General features: G+C 42.8%; 1 protein-coding gene across 1 annotated transcript in view; it reads right to left on the bottom strand.

The window, feature by feature from the left end:
* HPS3 (HPS3 biogenesis of lysosomal organelles complex 2 subunit 1) overlaps positions 1-17,582 on the bottom strand; it is a 472,707-nt gene that overhangs the window by 302,689 nt on the left and 152,436 nt on the right. The window contains exons 8-9 of the mRNA XM_085635071.1: positions 11,379-11,487; positions 11,032-11,213 (exon numbers count right to left, since the gene is read on the bottom strand). Of these exons, the coding sequence (XP_085491197.1) occupies positions 11,032-11,213; positions 11,379-11,487 (291 nt within the window). The remainder of the gene's footprint in view (positions 1-11,031; positions 11,214-11,378; positions 11,488-17,582) is intronic.

The following is a 17,582-nucleotide window of genomic DNA, read 5'->3' as shown; positions in this document are numbered from 1 at the left end:
CGGACCTCAAATGCTACAGATGTGGGAGCAGCAATCATTTGGCCAACAATCCCATTTGCACAGCTCGCAATGCCCACTGTAAGAAATGTAACAGAAGAGGACATTTAGCCAGGGTGTGCAGGGACAGTGACAGCACCCAAGTCAAAGCCGTCAATGAAACCAACGTTGAGCAGCCAAGATTTACATTCCAAGTAAAAAGTACGTGTGGTAGTATTCCCTTTGAATACCCTAAATGCAGCATTACAATTAACGATACATGTATTGAAATGTTCGCAGACTCATGCTCTCCATTCACCCTACTAAATATGGAAGATTACATGAAAATCAAAGGGGATTCAGGTATGCAAATTTCTAAACCTGACATCACACCCCAGGGGTACACCAAAGACCCTATTCCATTGGTAGGCATGGTGGAGACCGTAATAAATTTCAAAGGGAGATCCACGGTGGGCAAGATCTACCTGGTCAGCTCGGGTTCTAACCTCCTTGGGTGGCGTCACCAGAGAGAACTGGGGGTAATTCTGGATCCTAATGGTAAGGAACAAGTCAACGTAGTCAAAGGCGCCACGGGGGAGTCACCCCTATGTGACGAATTCCCCCACCTATTCTCCAATGAGCTGGGGATTTTGAAACACTTTCAGCATAAAATAAAGATCAGACAGGGGGCGAAACCTGTGGTACATAAGACTCGCCAAGTTCCTTTACTGTTAAGACAGCCTCTTAAAGAAGAACTCGATAAACTCTGCCAACTAGGCGTCATTATACCCATTGACGCTTCAGAGTGGGTATCCCCCATCGTGATAGCATCTAAGGCCAAAGGTCAGGGCATTCGCCTTTGCATCGACTTACGCAGTCTCAACGAAAACATCTGGGTCGAACGGTTCCCGCTTCCCAACATCAATGAAATGTTGAGTACCATGGGGAAGGCCAAGTTCTTTTCAGTCATAGACCTTTCAATAGCATATTACCAAGTAGACCTTCACCCTGAGTCTAGACCTCTTACTGCATTTGCAACACCATTTGGCACCTATATGTTCCTAAGGATGCCTTTTGGCCTTGCATCGGCGGCCGCTGTCTTCCAGAAAATGATGCAAAAGGTATTGGAGGACATCCCTAACTGCATGTGTTTTCAAGACGATGTTCTAGTCTATGGTGCCGATGGGGAGGAGCATGACCTCATTTTCAGAAAAGTATGTTCCAGGCTATCGAATGCAGGGTTATCGGTTAAAAAGGAAAAATGCAAGATCAAAGTCATGGAGGTAGACTATCTGGGACACAATCTTTCCTTTGAAGGGATAAAACCCAAAATGAGCTTAGTTCAAGCAGTGGAAAACGCTCCTCTTCCCTCAAACAAGGAGGAGCTCAAATCCTTTTTAGGGTTGGTGGAGTATATGGCCAAGTTCATACCCAAGTTTTCAGAAAAATGCGAGTCCCTACGGGAACTATTAAAGAAAAAGAGTGAATTCATATGGGAAGAGATACATTCTCACTCTGTAAATGCCCTAAAAAAAGGAGATTGTGGGTTCACGTGCATTGGGACCGTTTGACCATAGGAAGAGGACCATCCTATGCACGGATGCATCCAACAAAGGGCTTGGAGCCACCCTATCTCAAAAAGGGGAGGGGGGGGAAACCATCATTGCCTTCGCCTCCCGTACCTTGAGTCCACCTGAACGGAACTACTCCGTAATTGAGAGGGAGGCGTTGGCCTGCTACTGGGCCATCAACCATTTCAAGTTTTTCCTGTGGGGCAGTACATTTACAGTCCGCACGGACCACAAACCCCTAACACACATTTTTTCAGCCAAGAAATCCCTCTGTGAATCACCCAGGATAGCCAAATGGGTCTTGGGGCTGGAGAAATTCAGTTTCAGAATTGAATACTTGCCGGGGAAGGACAATGTCCTTGCAGACTACTTATCCAGGTCCCCGGTAGAAACAAACATCGAGGAAGACCTTTTGGATACCCCCATTCTCTCGATTCATCTGCCTTCCTTTTCCAAAGAAGAATGGAATAACGAAATGAGCAAAGATCCAACAATGGAGGCACTAAAGAATTTAATCATAAAGGGGTGGCCAGATAAATGTGGGGATGTGGTAGAAGAGTTGAAAGATTTCTGGGAAGTCAGGAATGAGCTTACCATTCAGGAGAACAGAATCTACCGCAATTCTAAAATTGTGCCACCTGAGACCTTGAGAGACAGAATAGTAGACCTTGCCCATGAAGGCCATTTGGGAAGAAGTATCACCAAAAGCAAAGTAAGGAACAACTTTTGGTTCCCAAGGATGGATTCTAGAGTGGAGTTAAAGGTAAAAGACTGTTTTAGCTGTGCTAAGAGTGATAAATCCAAGTCCTTACGTAAGGTCCCCCTTTCACCGGTGGAGGTACCAGTTGTTCCATGGACCAAATTGGCCATGGACATTATTGGCCCCATGGATGCACTAGGCCCACTGAGAAGGTTCATGTTTGTATTGGTGGACTACACCTCCCATTGGGTCAATGTCAAGTTCACCCCTTCCACCACGACCAAGAATCTTGTGGCATTTTTGGAATCTGTATTCTCATTTGAAGGTATTCCATCTACTTTAGTAACTGACAATGGGGTGCAGTTTACATCAGATGAAATGATGACCTTCCTAAAGGAACACAACATCAAGCATGAGAAAACGGCCCTTTACTGCCCTAAGGCCAATGGCTTAGTAGAAAGGATGAACCGTATGATTAAGGAACATATTCAACTGGCAATGTCTAACGGATTCAATGTAAATGATTCGCTTAAAGACTGTTTGTGGGCCTACCACACTGCACCCAACCTTGTAACAGGAATCTCTCCCTTTGTAATGTTAAGAGGGAGAGAACCAGGCACCAAGTTGAACCCTCTCTGGCTAGAAGGGGGTAAGAAGGTTGTCTATGACAGGTCTGAAAGTCAGATTAAGGTGCAGCAACATCAATCCCGCTACAAAGGCTGGTATGATAAGAAACATGGGGTGAAGGAGTTGGAACCTTTGGCTAATGATGCTGTGCTGATAAAGAAACCCACTAGGGTTAAAGTGGGACAGAGCAAATTTTTCCCTTCTCAGAACGTCAAAGGGAGGGGGAAGAATGTGGTGGAATTGGAGGATGGTCAAGTTTGGAGTGGGGATAGAGTAGGTAGGTAATGCTCCCTCCATGTTCATTTGTTTATGTTGGGTAAGGAGATGTGTTGTATCTTCCCCTTTTTCTCCCCTCCTTGGTACCTTCCGTCCACCCCCTCCGTCCCTCTTACCTTGGTATCTCCCGAAGCTCTCCTTAGAATGTTGACAACCTGCTCATGTCAGAGAGCGGATGGCTTGAATAAAGTGACAGTTGAACTTCTACTGGTCTTGTCACTTTTATTACTACAACTACATTTCTCATGCCTCTGGGATGGCAGCCATTTGTTATTACCACACAAAAAGAAGCCTTTAGCAGGTCCACATTTTCCCAGAATCCAGGTTGGAGTGGTAGCCTGTGTTCTTTGTTTCTGCTCATGGACCTTGTCAGCAGCAAGAGGCTTTATACTGGCGACTTGCTTTTTTGGATCCCTGGTGGTCACCAACTGAGGAGCATTGCTGGGCCATCAGACCATGTAGTAAGGTATATCCTGGGGTACACTAACCAGGTGATTGTTGCAGGAAGTAGCTCTTAAATGGATGGGCCTAGCATTGAGAACATAATTTCCTGCAACTTTACTGACTTGAGATGTTACCCAACAGTATTTAAGGTTTTTAGAATCTGCATACTGGTATAACTGTCAACAAAGACTTAAGACAAGTGAAGCAATCTGGATGGTCGATCACACATGATTCTAACCAGAAAAATAACTAAAAGTAAGCTGAATCGTCTATGGGGATACATGGGTGAAAGGGACAAACTCCCCATACATAATATTGCTGTAAGGAGGCAGCGCGCACTGCATAGGAACAGAGGCTTTAATGAACAAACATCTTTGTTTCACATTTCAGACTTTTTTATTTCCAGCACACCTTTCACTAATTCCCCACCCCTCGTTTGCCCACTACGAACATTTGTGATACAGCAATACTTTCAGTGCTGTCAGAAGCTATGATCGTGCTAATGCAAAATCAGTAACGGCAATCACTATGGCACAAAGCAGGTGTACAAGCCAAAATGCTGCTCTTGTGAAAAATATTCATCATTATTTGGCCCCAAATACATTGTTGTCCACAAGATGCCTTATGTCATCTGTCCAATTGGTGTTATCATTCTTACTAGTACCAAGTAACTCATTCCTGGTTAGTTTATGAGTGTCACCACCTGTGTTATTTAACTTAACCAAAACAACAGCTACATTTCGGAGTTTACACAGATTAGGAAGGGAACATGTAGGTGTGTTCCAGAGGGGACAAAACTTGCTCGAATGTAAAATAAAATACCCCGGTCTTTTTAGCAAAGATTCATGGATCCACGTTCAGGTGTATGGATTCATAAATTTGAAAATAGATCTCGAAATTAAAAACAAAAAAAAAGCAGGGCATCTATACATGATGTCAAATATCATGCAAAAAGCCACTGGTCAGGCTGTATTCATAGAACTAACTATGTGTGCCCAGTGATTGTTTGCAGCGGATTGTCACAATAAGGCCTGATGTCAGTCTCAGCCCAGCTCTCAGAGCCCATTGCGCTCAGCTGGTTTGGGGATGTACAGAAACCTGTGACCAGATGATGGCTATATTCAGCTGGTTCAGTGTATGTGGGGATGGTGCATGGCCTGGATCCATAGTTGGCAGCAAATTGGCAAACTAATAACACATCTGTTAAGCAATGCATTGGGGGATGAGTGCATGGAGTTACACTCTGCTGCAACCCCCCTCCCCCCTGCACTGCACTAGCCCAGGACCTTCCTCAACCCCTGATGCACTAGGCCAAAAGCCTTCCACAGCCAAGGTTGGAGGCAGAGTACATGGGAGCATTGGCCAAAGGCTGAAATCGCCAGAGCTGGTTACAACGAGGGATGGTTATAGTGACAGACCACAGCAGCGGTCCTGCTACCAATCCAAGATACGCACAGCCAAAGGGTTTGACACAAGAAAGGGCTATGACAAATGTTATTTTCTCATAATCATTCCCTTTCAGCCTTAAATTGATTGAAACTGTTTTAGCAGAGAATTCCATTTTGAAATAGGCATGTTTAAAGTATTCAGAACTGTTTGTTTGCTATATTCCACTCTGTAATGTTGGTTATTGTTTTACTTTAGATGCTGGTAGCTAGCTGTGTTACCTAGGGTGCACGTGGCTGCTCTGCTTTTACTGCTGATGGATGTTTTACATGTCATGGTGTTTTACTACATTTTGTATTAGTTCTATTATCCTTGGCTTGTGAGTTTTTTCTATTATTGTTTATTTCAAAGTTAAACAACCTTTGTCCGACATTACTGTTTTTCCTTCACGTCTATTAAATAGAATGAACAGCGTGAACTCGTTTTTGCACCTTTGGGTATTTCGTGCTTTCCCTAAAGGGTCCTTCTCCCTTAGCCCGACTCCAGCCGCTTTGCTTCACTCCTGCCCCCATTGCTGCCTTTCCATCAAGGGGTGTTCACACCATAGGCGCAAACAACCATAATGAGCGCCAACGGCAGCTGTTTGTACAAAACAGATCACAAGCCTGCTCCCCGCAGACCACCCCCCGAAGACGGACGAGGCCGGCCGGCGGATCTGGGCTGTATGTCCGTCAACTTTCCATTCAGAAAGTCATGGCAGAGGGGGTGAGTGCCCCAGACGGCGGAGAATTGGGGGAGCTGTGTCGAGTAAATGAACTTTGAGGATTCATAATGTTACACATGCCCACCATTATGCATGGCAGTGAGGTGAGTGCCAGGATTTCAGCATCATGAGAATGCGTCAACCTGAGAAAGAGCACAAAGAATTAAATTGGGTGTCTGTTAAGAAAAAAATAAAATAATTTTGGATCAGAGAAATGGAGCGGGTCAGAGCGAAGGCAGACACTTGATCCCGGGTCACGGAAAACAATCTCCTGTCTCTGAGCTAAATATACACAGAAGTGAAAATTAGGGGCTCTGACAACACAGTTCTGTGAATGACAGAGCAGAAGCATTTTCTCCAAGTGAAGTGTGTGCGTACAGCCCATAAGAAATCATAATTTTTCTTGTGTTCATCGCACTTGTCAGCTGATTTTGCAATTATTTAGTGGATCGCGAAATGCTGGAGGGTCGGTGTAATGTATGTGTTAGAAATGGGATTTGTGGTTAGGTAAGGTATACACCCAGGACAAGTAGAACCCACCACTCTAGTCAGGGAAAGATAGATACATAACTAAAATAACCTGTGCTGACCATCTGGTAGCTTGGCACAAAGCAGTCAAGCTTATCTAAAGAAGCAATGTGTAAAGTATTTGTGTAACACACACACACAGTAACACAATGAATACACCACAAAAAGACTCCACACAGGTTTGTAATAGGTTATTGTAATATAAACAAAACAAGACGAAAATGACAAAAATACAATGTATACTTTTCAAGTTATCACATTAAATGCCCATGTTAATCAAAGTGTTCAACAAAAAACGTTTGCAGTCATTAAGGTAAACCCCCTGCTAGTAGCAAGTACGATCATGTGGTTAATGAGAAGTATTACTTCCTCGCTGTGGCTGGCCAAAGGAGTGCACAAAACTGCACCAGATGTTTGTTCTTATACAGGCCCCTCGGGACCGGGAAAATTCAACAGAAGGCGAACTGCTTTAGAACGTGCGGGCCGGTGAATGGAACCGTGGGCATCATTACAGTACCTTTTAATTGAGTTGTTGGCGGGTCTTTCCAGGGGGATCCGCATTGTTACCCAAGCTAGGTCACAACAGTATGCGTGTCAACGGCTGATGAACCTCGTGCACATGCCCCTGGTCACCCGGACAATGAATCTTAGTACAGCCACACTGGAAGGTGCTATAGCTGTTGGGAATGTGGTGGTGCCTTAGATCAGCACAAACACAGCCGGAACATCTTGAGCATCATAGAAAATACTGGTTGCAGAAAAGCAGAGCGCCGAGTCTTCAGGAAAGGGCAAGTGCTGGTCTTTTTGCTAAGATCGAGACAGCGGTCAGCTCACAAGCTGATCCATGTCAAAACCCACTCGCCGGACTCACCAGTCATGGAGTCCCCCGGCAGTGGAAGGGGGTGAGGTCTTTGATGATCCTGAGAACTTCTGAATCCTCCCAGCCAGCAAGGCCTTGGAGAACCCTTCCAGTTCATCACAGCACAAAGGTAGCAGGCAGCAGGCCAGCACACCATGGCAGGTCGCAAAGTGGCAGTCCCTCCTGCAGCTAAGCAGTCCTAGCAATGTGCAGATGTAGAGCCAGCAGTATCTGGTTACAGGTCCAACAAAGTGTCTGCTTAGACTGGGTCAGAGACCCAGTACTAATGCCCAACAGTACATTGGATTTGGGGGTGACTTCAAAAGAACTCTGAAGAGCACAGTTCCCCTTTCAGCCCAGTCCTGTCTGCCTGGCTAGCTACTGGGGGTAAATCAGTCCTTTGTGTGGAAACAGGACACTACCTATTCAAGTGAAATGTTACCTTCTCTCCTCCCTCCTGCCCAGGATGACCCATCAGTATGCAAATGAATACAGATGCAGTTGAGTGTCTGGGGTTGTGGCTGTCTAGAGGGAATGCACAAATGTAGCTGTCACTCAGCCCAGACGTGTATTGGAGACAGGCTGTCAGGCACACAGAGAAGTAAGGGCAGAGGAATATCCACTTTCTAAAAGTGGCATTTCTAAAATAGTACAGATAAATCAAACCTTCCGAGTAATTATGACTTATTAATACCATTCCACACATAGAAACTTTAAAAAGCTACTCCTCTTTGATCAGGAATTACAGTTTAAAAGAAAATTAAAGACTTTGTAATGCTACCCTATGAGAGGGGTAGGCCTCACAGTAGTGAAAAACTAAATAGCCTGTTTGTCACTACTGGGATTGGAAACATAACGGGTATAAGCCCTACCTTTCACTTACATAGCACCCTGCCATTAGGGCTACCTAGGGCCTACCTTAGGGGTGACTTACACGTAATAAAAGGGGAACTTAAGGCTTGGCAAGTAGGTTTTAAATGCCATGTTTTAGAGGCAGTAAACTGTGCACACAAGTCCTGAAATGGCAGGCCTGAAGCAGGTTTGAAAGGCTACTTCTGTAGGTGGCACAATCACTGCTGCAGTCCACGAGTAGCACTTAACTTACAGCCCCTGGGTAGGGTATACTACCTTACAAGAGACTTGTGAGTAAATTAAATATTTCAATCAGGTATACACCAATTACACACATGTTTAGGGAAGAAGCACATGCACTTTAGCACAGGTTAGCAGAGGTAAAATTATCAGAGTCTTAAGGACAACAAAAAGAATTTAGCAAAAAGAGGAGGAGGAAGACAAAATGTTTGGGGTGACCCTCCAGAGAAGGTCATTTTCCAACAGCATGTTTAAATCAACCTCATACATTCATTTACTGTTATAGTAACTAAATAAAACTGAAAAGGGTCTCACATTTTCCAGTTAAGATTAGCTGAACAAATCATAAGGCATGCCCCTTCAATCCAACCCGTTGCAAAAATCATTTTTAATTGTTTATCTTGAGATAAATGTCATCTTTTTTTTACTGGAGTCTACTTTCATTGTCTTTAGCCAGGCTTTGTGTGCTTCGCTCCTTTAACCTATAGGACACAATCAACCACAAAGTAGCAGACATGAAAGACTGAAGTGAAGAGAGTTGCTTAACAGTGTAAATTTACCATCTGTATTAATAAATTCTTATGAGGGGAAATAATCCCTCAGAACGCCACTAGCGAGGGCCAGGATTCACAAATAATATTTCCTATATGCTGTTGCACAGATTCCTAAACAACCTATGACTTTTTAGAGTATTTCTTTGGAAAACTGAAATACCCTACTTGAGCCCTTCCTGTGGAAGACTGTGGAGGGGGGGGGGGGGCTTCAAAAATGCTCCTTTTGATAATTTTGCTAGGTATTTACAAACTACAGTTTTAATTTTCAGCAGATGGCACTGGAAAAAAAGTGTAACTAGCATTGATTGGTAAAGTCAGTAGGTCTGTCTTTCCATAAGGGGAATTCTTGTTATTAGTTACGTGACGAACTGTCTCATGAAAAGTGGTCAAAAGATGATGTTTGGGATGTAAGCAGATAAAAGGCATGTGCAGCAATACTTCTAACAAAGGGCCAGTAATTTTGTTACATCTCCAAGAAAGCCACCTATATGTCTTCACTTTGTGAACAATAAAGGTAGGAATCCAAAATGTTACGATAACAGCAAAGGAAACCGAACGAAAATAGATGGATGAACAGTGACTAGGACTATGTCTTTATAACAGGCTTAAGCTTCCAAAACAGAATGCACTTCCTAAACAAACGAAAACATGAATTAACATTTTAAAAGTTGATGTGCCAGCAAAGAAAATTTATCAAACAACACACCACAGCTCTCAATTACAAGCTTTACATCCTGTAACATCTGCTGTCTAACAAAATAATAAATGTATGTCTTAAAACTAAAACATAATTGGAACACAAATGGGACAATGTAACATATCAGCGAAATGCCATGCCTAGATGCATAGTCCAGTCAAGCAATTGCAAACTATGAAAAACATATGAAAGCCACTGGCTCAATGGGGCTGGTCCAATGTTACATCTTCTCCTCAGTTAATTATTGTGCCTTTTTGAAGAACTGATGAGATAAGGACTTCAAAAAACATAAAGCGGTCTCTAGCCAGATCACAAAAAGGGGGAAAACTAGGCCCCAATCTTAAGAGAGTATAAAGAAATACAGAATATGGTTAAAGGTAAAACACATTTGATAAGGCTTGAAACCCCGTACAAAGGAAGGCCTGGTTGATACCAAAATGTGCTACAAGATGCTACGTCTTACAAGGGTAGGAATGACAGACTCAAAATAGTAAGTTCCAATAGATATTATAGAAGGAAACACTGTAGATGCAAAACAGCCTTAACAACGCATGTTTTTTTAAATAATTTTTTTACGAGTATGTCTTTTACACGAATGCCTTTACAATAAATTTCATTGCAAAAGCATGTATGGTAATACTTTTAAAAAAATTACATGTAAATGTAAGAATTAAAGGCAAGTGTTAAGTGTATTATATATATATATATTTATTATATATAGATGTATATAAAGGGTGGCAAGGATGTTTTTAAGGGTTTAGGGTGGGTATGGGTTTTTGGGTGGCAAAGGTATTGTTAGGATTTAGGGTAGGTATCGTTTTTTTGGGTGGAAAGGCTATTTTTAGGGTTTAGGGTGAGTTTTTGGGGGCAAGTGTATTTAAAGGGTTTAGGTTGAATGTGGGTTTTTGGGTAGCAGGGGTAATTTTAGGGTTTAGGGTGGGTGTGGGTTGTTGGGGGCCAGGGTATGTTTAGGGTGGGTGTGGGTATTTCGGTGGCAAGGGTATTTTGGGGTTCTAGGGTGGGTATGGGTGTTCTTGAGGCGGCAAGGGTAATTTTAGGGAGGGGATGGGTTTTTGGCTGGCAAGGGTATTTTAGGGTGGGTATGGGTTTTTGGCCGGCAAGGGTAATTTTAGGGTGGGTATGGGTCTTTGAGGGGCAAGGGCATATTTATACTTACCTATAAAATACATACATTTTCGTGGTAAAAGGCATATTCATTGTATGACTAGTCATTGTAAAAACATTTGTGGTTAAGACTAATTCGTTGTTAAGGCGTTGTTGTAAAGACTGTCATTGTTTCATCAGTCGGTGTTCCATCATACATCATACATCTGTAGTAGATGTAAAGCCCAACTCATTTTACAGGCAAATTACTAACGTTCCTGAACAAAATCCAATTATTTTCTTCTTAAAGAAAGTCAATGCAATGTCCAGGATGGGCAGGTGAAAAGCTTCTATGGCGATAAAATAACTCCTATTATGAAAACCTTACCAATTTGTTGTTAGCAATAAAGAATTCTAAAACGTTGATACAGGATGCTGTAATTGAAATAAATACCTGCTAAAGCAGTCTCCCAGGAGCACACAGCTCTCTCTAAATGCAGTCAACAGCTTGTCCTTCTCTTCTGCATCCATTAGGTCGTGGTCCATCAGAGCTGCTCTCACCAACAAATGAGCCTCACTTAGAAGATGGATGCTGCTCTGGGTTCGGACAGTGCTATATTTCTTGCTGTACTCCACCTGGAAAAGAGAAACAATTCAATTATGACATCACTTTTTGAAACAAAACAACTGAAGTTAAAAGTATATGGTCTACGTTTGTAGCAGGTGAAGCTGAAGGTAAATTAAAATTAACATTAAAACTTCATAATAGTAAACATAATGGGCCGGAATAAGATTTCATACCATTTCTTTGTAAAGCTGACTCACAGCAATTGAATTTACTACGTATAAATTCCATCCAGGTTCTTCTTCAGGGGGCGGCTCACGCTTGGCAAACATGGACTTCCTACAACTAGAGAAAACAAAGCAACTTATTTACATAAAATGACTACTGTTGTGAACTTATTTTGCTAAATTATTCAAAAAGTATTTCGAATGAGTATCAGGTAATAGAAACTTTATTGCCATTCCCTTACATTTCTGGTCCTTGGTACTTCTGAACTTGAACCGATATGTGACAACATTGTCTTTAAATTGGGTTTGCACAATCAAGTTTAAAAAAATGGTTGCAATAATAGAGGTCAAGCTAGGGCAAGAACCCGAATGACGTATGTTATTTTATTTACTCAATGGTTTTTTTATTAGGAAAATTACAGAACTCTGTGGTTTTACAAACATTAGAAAAGTTATACAACTCTGTAGTTGTACAATCATTAGGAACCCATACAGAATCTAAAAACCGACATTTTGGAACTCAGTTGCTTGCTAACAATGCTCATGGCTGCTTTCACCTGTGAAAGCCACTTGTGTTCTAATTATACTTGTAGCTTCTACCTACTCTGCCTACCACTTAACTTTCAAATGGCCTACAAGTCAACAGTGGTGGACTGGGCTTAAAGCGTTTTTCTCCAGTCCCTATTGTACTGAGTGTGGGAGTGAGTCTGACCGTTTCCGGGAGGAGTTAGACGGGTGGAGCCAAATTATTTATATGTGTGTACAAGAAAATTACTTGTGTTCCATAAGTGCTGGGTGCCAGGGTGGATAGCCAATGATCACTCCCTTCATTCACCCCTAAAAGCTGCCCCTTGGTACTTAGCGGATGTTTTTATTTGTTTTTTAGCCCGGTTCCTTATGGCCAGTCCAAAGCAGCACGTCTACAGAATTTGGTGAAAAGCTATGTAAAGGTTGCCCAAAATGTGCATGATAATACCAATATTTTAATATATCTACCTCAAAACCTGCATGACATTCTGTGACTTTCAATATGTGATAATATGTAATACTATGTATATATCCCACTCATCCTGATTTTTCACCTAAACCTGGCTTATTTTCTTAGTTATGAAAATTACTTTTGACACAAGCTCTACTATTGTATCAGTACCTACCTGAATGAGTGCAACTCCTCACTAACAAAACTTTGTCTCAGTAATTCCGCTCATATTAGACTTAATTTTAGTGACAGGGTTGCGAATGTGATACTTTTTCTCCCAGAAGTATCCAATGTTCTGAATTTTCAACTACCTTCATGTGTAATGCTGCTTACCAGGAAGCTTGCTCAGTGAGATAAGTGTTACTACAGAGATCTAGATGTAACCTGCAGGTCACACATTCCAACGGCTGAAGACAGACTCTACTTTTGATCCTTCTGAGGCTGATAAGGTATATGTAAAACAGCAAATAATGTGGTAGTAAGTGGAATGGACCACACAATAACACACACATTACCATATATCTTAAATTACCTAGAATCAAAATAGTTGGTAAATATGGATAGATTGGTAGATTACACGAAAACGTCTCGAAAGGTATTATACACAACATGTTTAATATACACCTGATATAATGTGATAAGGTGGAGCTCAACCTGTTATATTAATTAGGACACAAAAACGGTATAGCATGTTAAGCATCTTTAGATAAGCTAAACACCAATTTCCTGGCTACCTCTAGGCCAGCTTCCCTGATACACTACTGGCAAGTCACTTTAATCCACATGGCTGCCCACTGAAAGACTACTTTGTATGATTACATAACTTTGCACAATCCATTTTTCATATTGATAATTTGAAGAACAGGCTTTTATAAAAGTATGTATTGATTCCTACAATTTGCACCATTATAATTGCAGCACAAACCTTGTGTTATTGTTACAAGGCGCTTGCTAACGAAGGTCCACGGTACCTTCAATCTTTGTTTAGACCATATGTAACATTGAGGAATTTAAGATCAGCAGGGGAGATGTTGACGATTATTCCTAAGGTAAAGAAAGCAAACACAGGTGGGAGCTCTTTCAGTTATTTGGCGCCACAATTATAGAATGCTTTCCCCTGATGGTTCGTCAGGTCCAGTCGGAAGTTCGTTTTAAGAAAAAACGTAAAACTTGTTTTTTTACCGTGGTATTTATGGGAGTTAATAGCTGCATTTAGGCTTGTGGATAACTGTACCTAGCGCTGAGACACCTTGCATGAGGTAGCTATGAGATTTATAAATTGCATTATTAATATAGTTATGCCAGCTAAGAAAAAAATAAGTTACTTACCTGTAACTGTTGCTCTCCAGTATTGGTATCTTTCATAGATTCACATGCTTGAATCATTCTGCGAAGTGGGAGTCCCACTGTACCAGAGAAAGCAGTAGTCAATGACATACATAGCAGTTTATTGTAAAAAGAAATTCACTTCAATAGCTTATCCTCACTGTTTACCAAGAACCAAAGTGAAGCCAATCAGGCAACAGCACTGTCTAGAACACTCACCACAGAGACTTCAGTCCCTCAGATTTTCTAGCACAGTGCGATACAAGAACCCAGATAATAAGGAGAGTCTCCATGGGAAGGAGGGTATGTTGCGCGTGAATCTATAAAAGATACAAATTTTTGTAGGACTGATGTTACAGGTAATTTAATTTCTTCTCCAGTATTGGATCTTTCATAGATTCACATGTTTAAATCAGAATAATCAGAAGCAAAATCACTTACAAGTAACAACACAATCATAAATTAGCAGATGGTGGGACATACCTTAAGATGTGGCTCACCTTATTGAAATAAATGGCACAGCACTGCTTGTTCCACAGCCGCATAAATCTTTTCAAACAAATCTAGGCAATAATGCTGTGTGAAGGTGTTGGATCAAGTCGCTGCTCGACACATTTGCTGGATAGGCACAGACAGCTCCGGTAGAATGAGCCTTGACTTTGCTTGTTAATGGTTTTCTAGCCTGTCTGTAACACAACTGGATCGCTGATGCAATACATCTTGCTATGGTTTGCTTGGAAACTGGGAATCCTTTCCGTAGGTTGCCATATGCTATGCACTATTATTCTGCCTTGCAGAGTTGCTCAGTCCTGTGTAAGTAGAACTTGAAACATCTTTTAATGTTCAGAGCATGTAAAGATATTTCTGCAATAGTTTGGTGAAGAATGTTCTTAGTATCATGGGTTATTTCAAATGGAAATCCAAAGGGACCTTTGGAATGAACATAGAATTTATCCTCAGCACCACACTGATCTATTTGAATTCCAGGAACGGCTCTTTGATGGTGAAGGCTTGAATATCACTGGCTCTTCTAGCTGATGTAAGAGCTATAAGCAGCACTGTTTCCCATATCAGTAATGTTACGTCTGTCTTGTGAATAGATTCCAAAGGAGTCTTCATCAATTGCCCAGCACTATATTAAGGTGCCAACCAGGAGGAGGTTTCTTTATACGAGCAAACACTATAAAAAGGCCCTTGATAAATGGCTTTATCACTCTGCTATAACACAGTGAAGGTAATTTATCTAACCTTGGGAATCGTGAGATTACTACCAGGTGTACCTTAATGGAGTAGTGGTCCTACCCAGACTTTGTCAAGTGGAGCAGATACGAACAAGTTACTCCAGAGGTGATGAGATAGGATGAACATTAGCTTCCTGACACAACAAACAGAAATGTTTCCATTTAAGTTTGTATGTTATATTGGTGGTTTCAGCCCTAGCCTGTGCCAGAATCTCTCTGCAATCTGGAGGAATATTCAATGTTGCGAATTCGTTTAATTCAGGAGCCAGATCGACAAGTGTAGCAATGTTGGATCGGATGAAGTACCTGGCCCTGGTTCATCATTAGCCACATTGGTATGGGCTTCAGATGAATGAGTGACTGTTCTGAAAGGAGGAGGAGTTTTGTGAATCAGAACGGTCTGGGCCATCTAGTAGCAATCAGGAACACCCAGCAAGGTTCCCTCTTCAATTGAGCAATCTTGGGGTTAACGGGATCGTGGGAAAAGCGAAAGCATACATCTTTGATCCTCTGATCCAAAACGCATTTCCCCACGGCCCCTTCTGTGGGTGCCAGCTTGCTAAGAATTGGCATTTCTGATGTTCCTTTGTCACAAACAGGTCTAGGTTTAGTTTGCCCCACGATCGAAGATGTCCTCCAGAATTTGTTGGTTGAGCTTCCATTCGTGACAGCTGGAGTTCGTGCTGCTCAACGTGTCCGCTAGGACATGGGTTGCTCTGGGCACATGCTCTACCTAGAGTGTTACATGATGCTGCAGAGCCCATTTCCAAATTTTGTGTGCCTGCTGCTTAAGGGCTGATGACCTTGCGCCTCCCTGTTTATGTAATGCATGCTAGTGGTATTGTCCATAGGAACTAGCACTGATGACTTGCAAGTCTGAGAAGAAGAGAGAGTAATACTAGGGTTATTGGTCTGAGTTCCAGCAAGTATATGTGCATTTTTTTCTGGATGTGGTTCCACTTTCCATTTACCATCAAATCCTAGAGATGAGTTCCCCATCGCTCCAGGGATACACCAGTTATTAAAAAAATCGGAGACCTGTGTAAGGAATGTTAGGCCGTTGGATAGGTTTATAATCTGTATCCACATTTTCATAGATGTTCTCATGGGCGGAGTAATCTTGAATCTGTAACTACTGTTTTCCTAGCTCCTCTTGTAATGGTCGCATGTGAAGGCGGCAATCTGGCATTAATGGAAAGCAAGATGATATCATGCCGCTCGCTGCATTTGTCTGCAGGACCCTTGGAAGCCGGTCATTCTCCCTGCCTGGGACTGCTGATCTCGAAGGACGCTGCACTTGGGGAGGACGCTGTGAACTATCGCTACCCCGGGACTGCGAGGACCAGGGTGCTTGCTGCTGCCTTGAATCAGCACACCTGTGTCCTCTTCCCGGCCCCGCCCTCCCCCCTTTTCCAACAATTGAGCAGCATAAGAGTCACGCCCCTACGCGCCAGCGGAACGCGCCCAGAGCGAAGACCGGGCAAAGAGCGGGCCGTTTGAGGCCGTTCGAGGACAGGAGAGGCAGGGACAGGGCCCACTCTCTTACGTCCTTATCACGACTGTATCAATGGCGACTGCGAGAGAAACTCGGAGTAAAACAACTCAGGCTGCTGTCAAGCCCACAGGTACTTTGGACTTATACTTTGCAAAGGCTGGTTCCCTATTGATCGACGACATAACTACCCTAGAGAAGCGCATTTCCCTAGAAATTGATTGGATCAGAAGATCGTCTCTAGGCCCCCTCAAACATGCTACCTCCCCGCCACAATTGACAGAACATCTTGACCATGCTACGGGGGGACCGCCTGGACTGCTCGGTTCCTCGACATCACTGAACCCAAGCCATACAATTTCATCTATCACAGACTGTGATATTTCCACCCCAATTGATTTTATCACACTAGCCCTCCCGCCCCCAAGGCTTTCCACTGCCCTCACTACACACAAACCAGATATAGCCCCTGAGACTCCCACGAACACTAGTACTATCCCTATTTTAGATTCCACCCAGGGGAACTGTGAGGGAGCAATACCCAAGAGGAAGGGAAGGGCTGAAACTGTAGGAGGGCGCAGGCCGAAGAATCTGAAGCATGCTCCTAGGGGAAAAACAAACTCTCCGACAGTGGGACGAAGGGGAGTGGCTGCACCCCTAACTCAGACTAATAGACCTGTGAGTCCAAAAATTGCTATACGGGAGGAGGGCTCCTCATTTGCTGATATAAAATCTCTCATGAGCGTATTGCTCACCCCCCTAATAGATCGCCTTGCAAAATTGGAATCATCTATAAAAAATCTTCATCATGGAATGGCTCAGTTAGGGGACATATTCAAATCAACCAAAACATCCACAAAGACCATAGACATACCACTATCTAGGGATAGTCCCGGTGCACAACAGCTCCCCCATTCACATCTGCCCAGACTGATTCCTTCTCCAAAACCTGGGCCTATGATCCCCCCACGGAATATTATTCCCAGCCTCCGTGACACTCCACTTCCTTCTCCATCACGGGTGCAGGAACATGATAGCAGACATAGACTAGTTAATTTACCGCCTGAGTCAGCCCCATACACAGTCATCCTAACGGGTATCCCGGAATTAAAACCATCTATCAGCGAACCAGTGGTGGCCTTGAAAAATAAAGTCATCCACTGGCTCTCCAAAAA

Source organism: Triturus cristatus, chromosome 11, assembly GCF_964204655.1.
Source record: "Triturus cristatus chromosome 11, aTriCri1.1, whole genome shotgun sequence".
NCBI classification, from domain to species: Eukaryota; Metazoa; Chordata; class Amphibia; order Caudata; family Salamandridae; genus Triturus; species Triturus cristatus.
The sequence above is the reverse complement of the archived record's forward strand: the minus strand, read 5'-3'. Positions and strand labels throughout refer to the sequence as shown.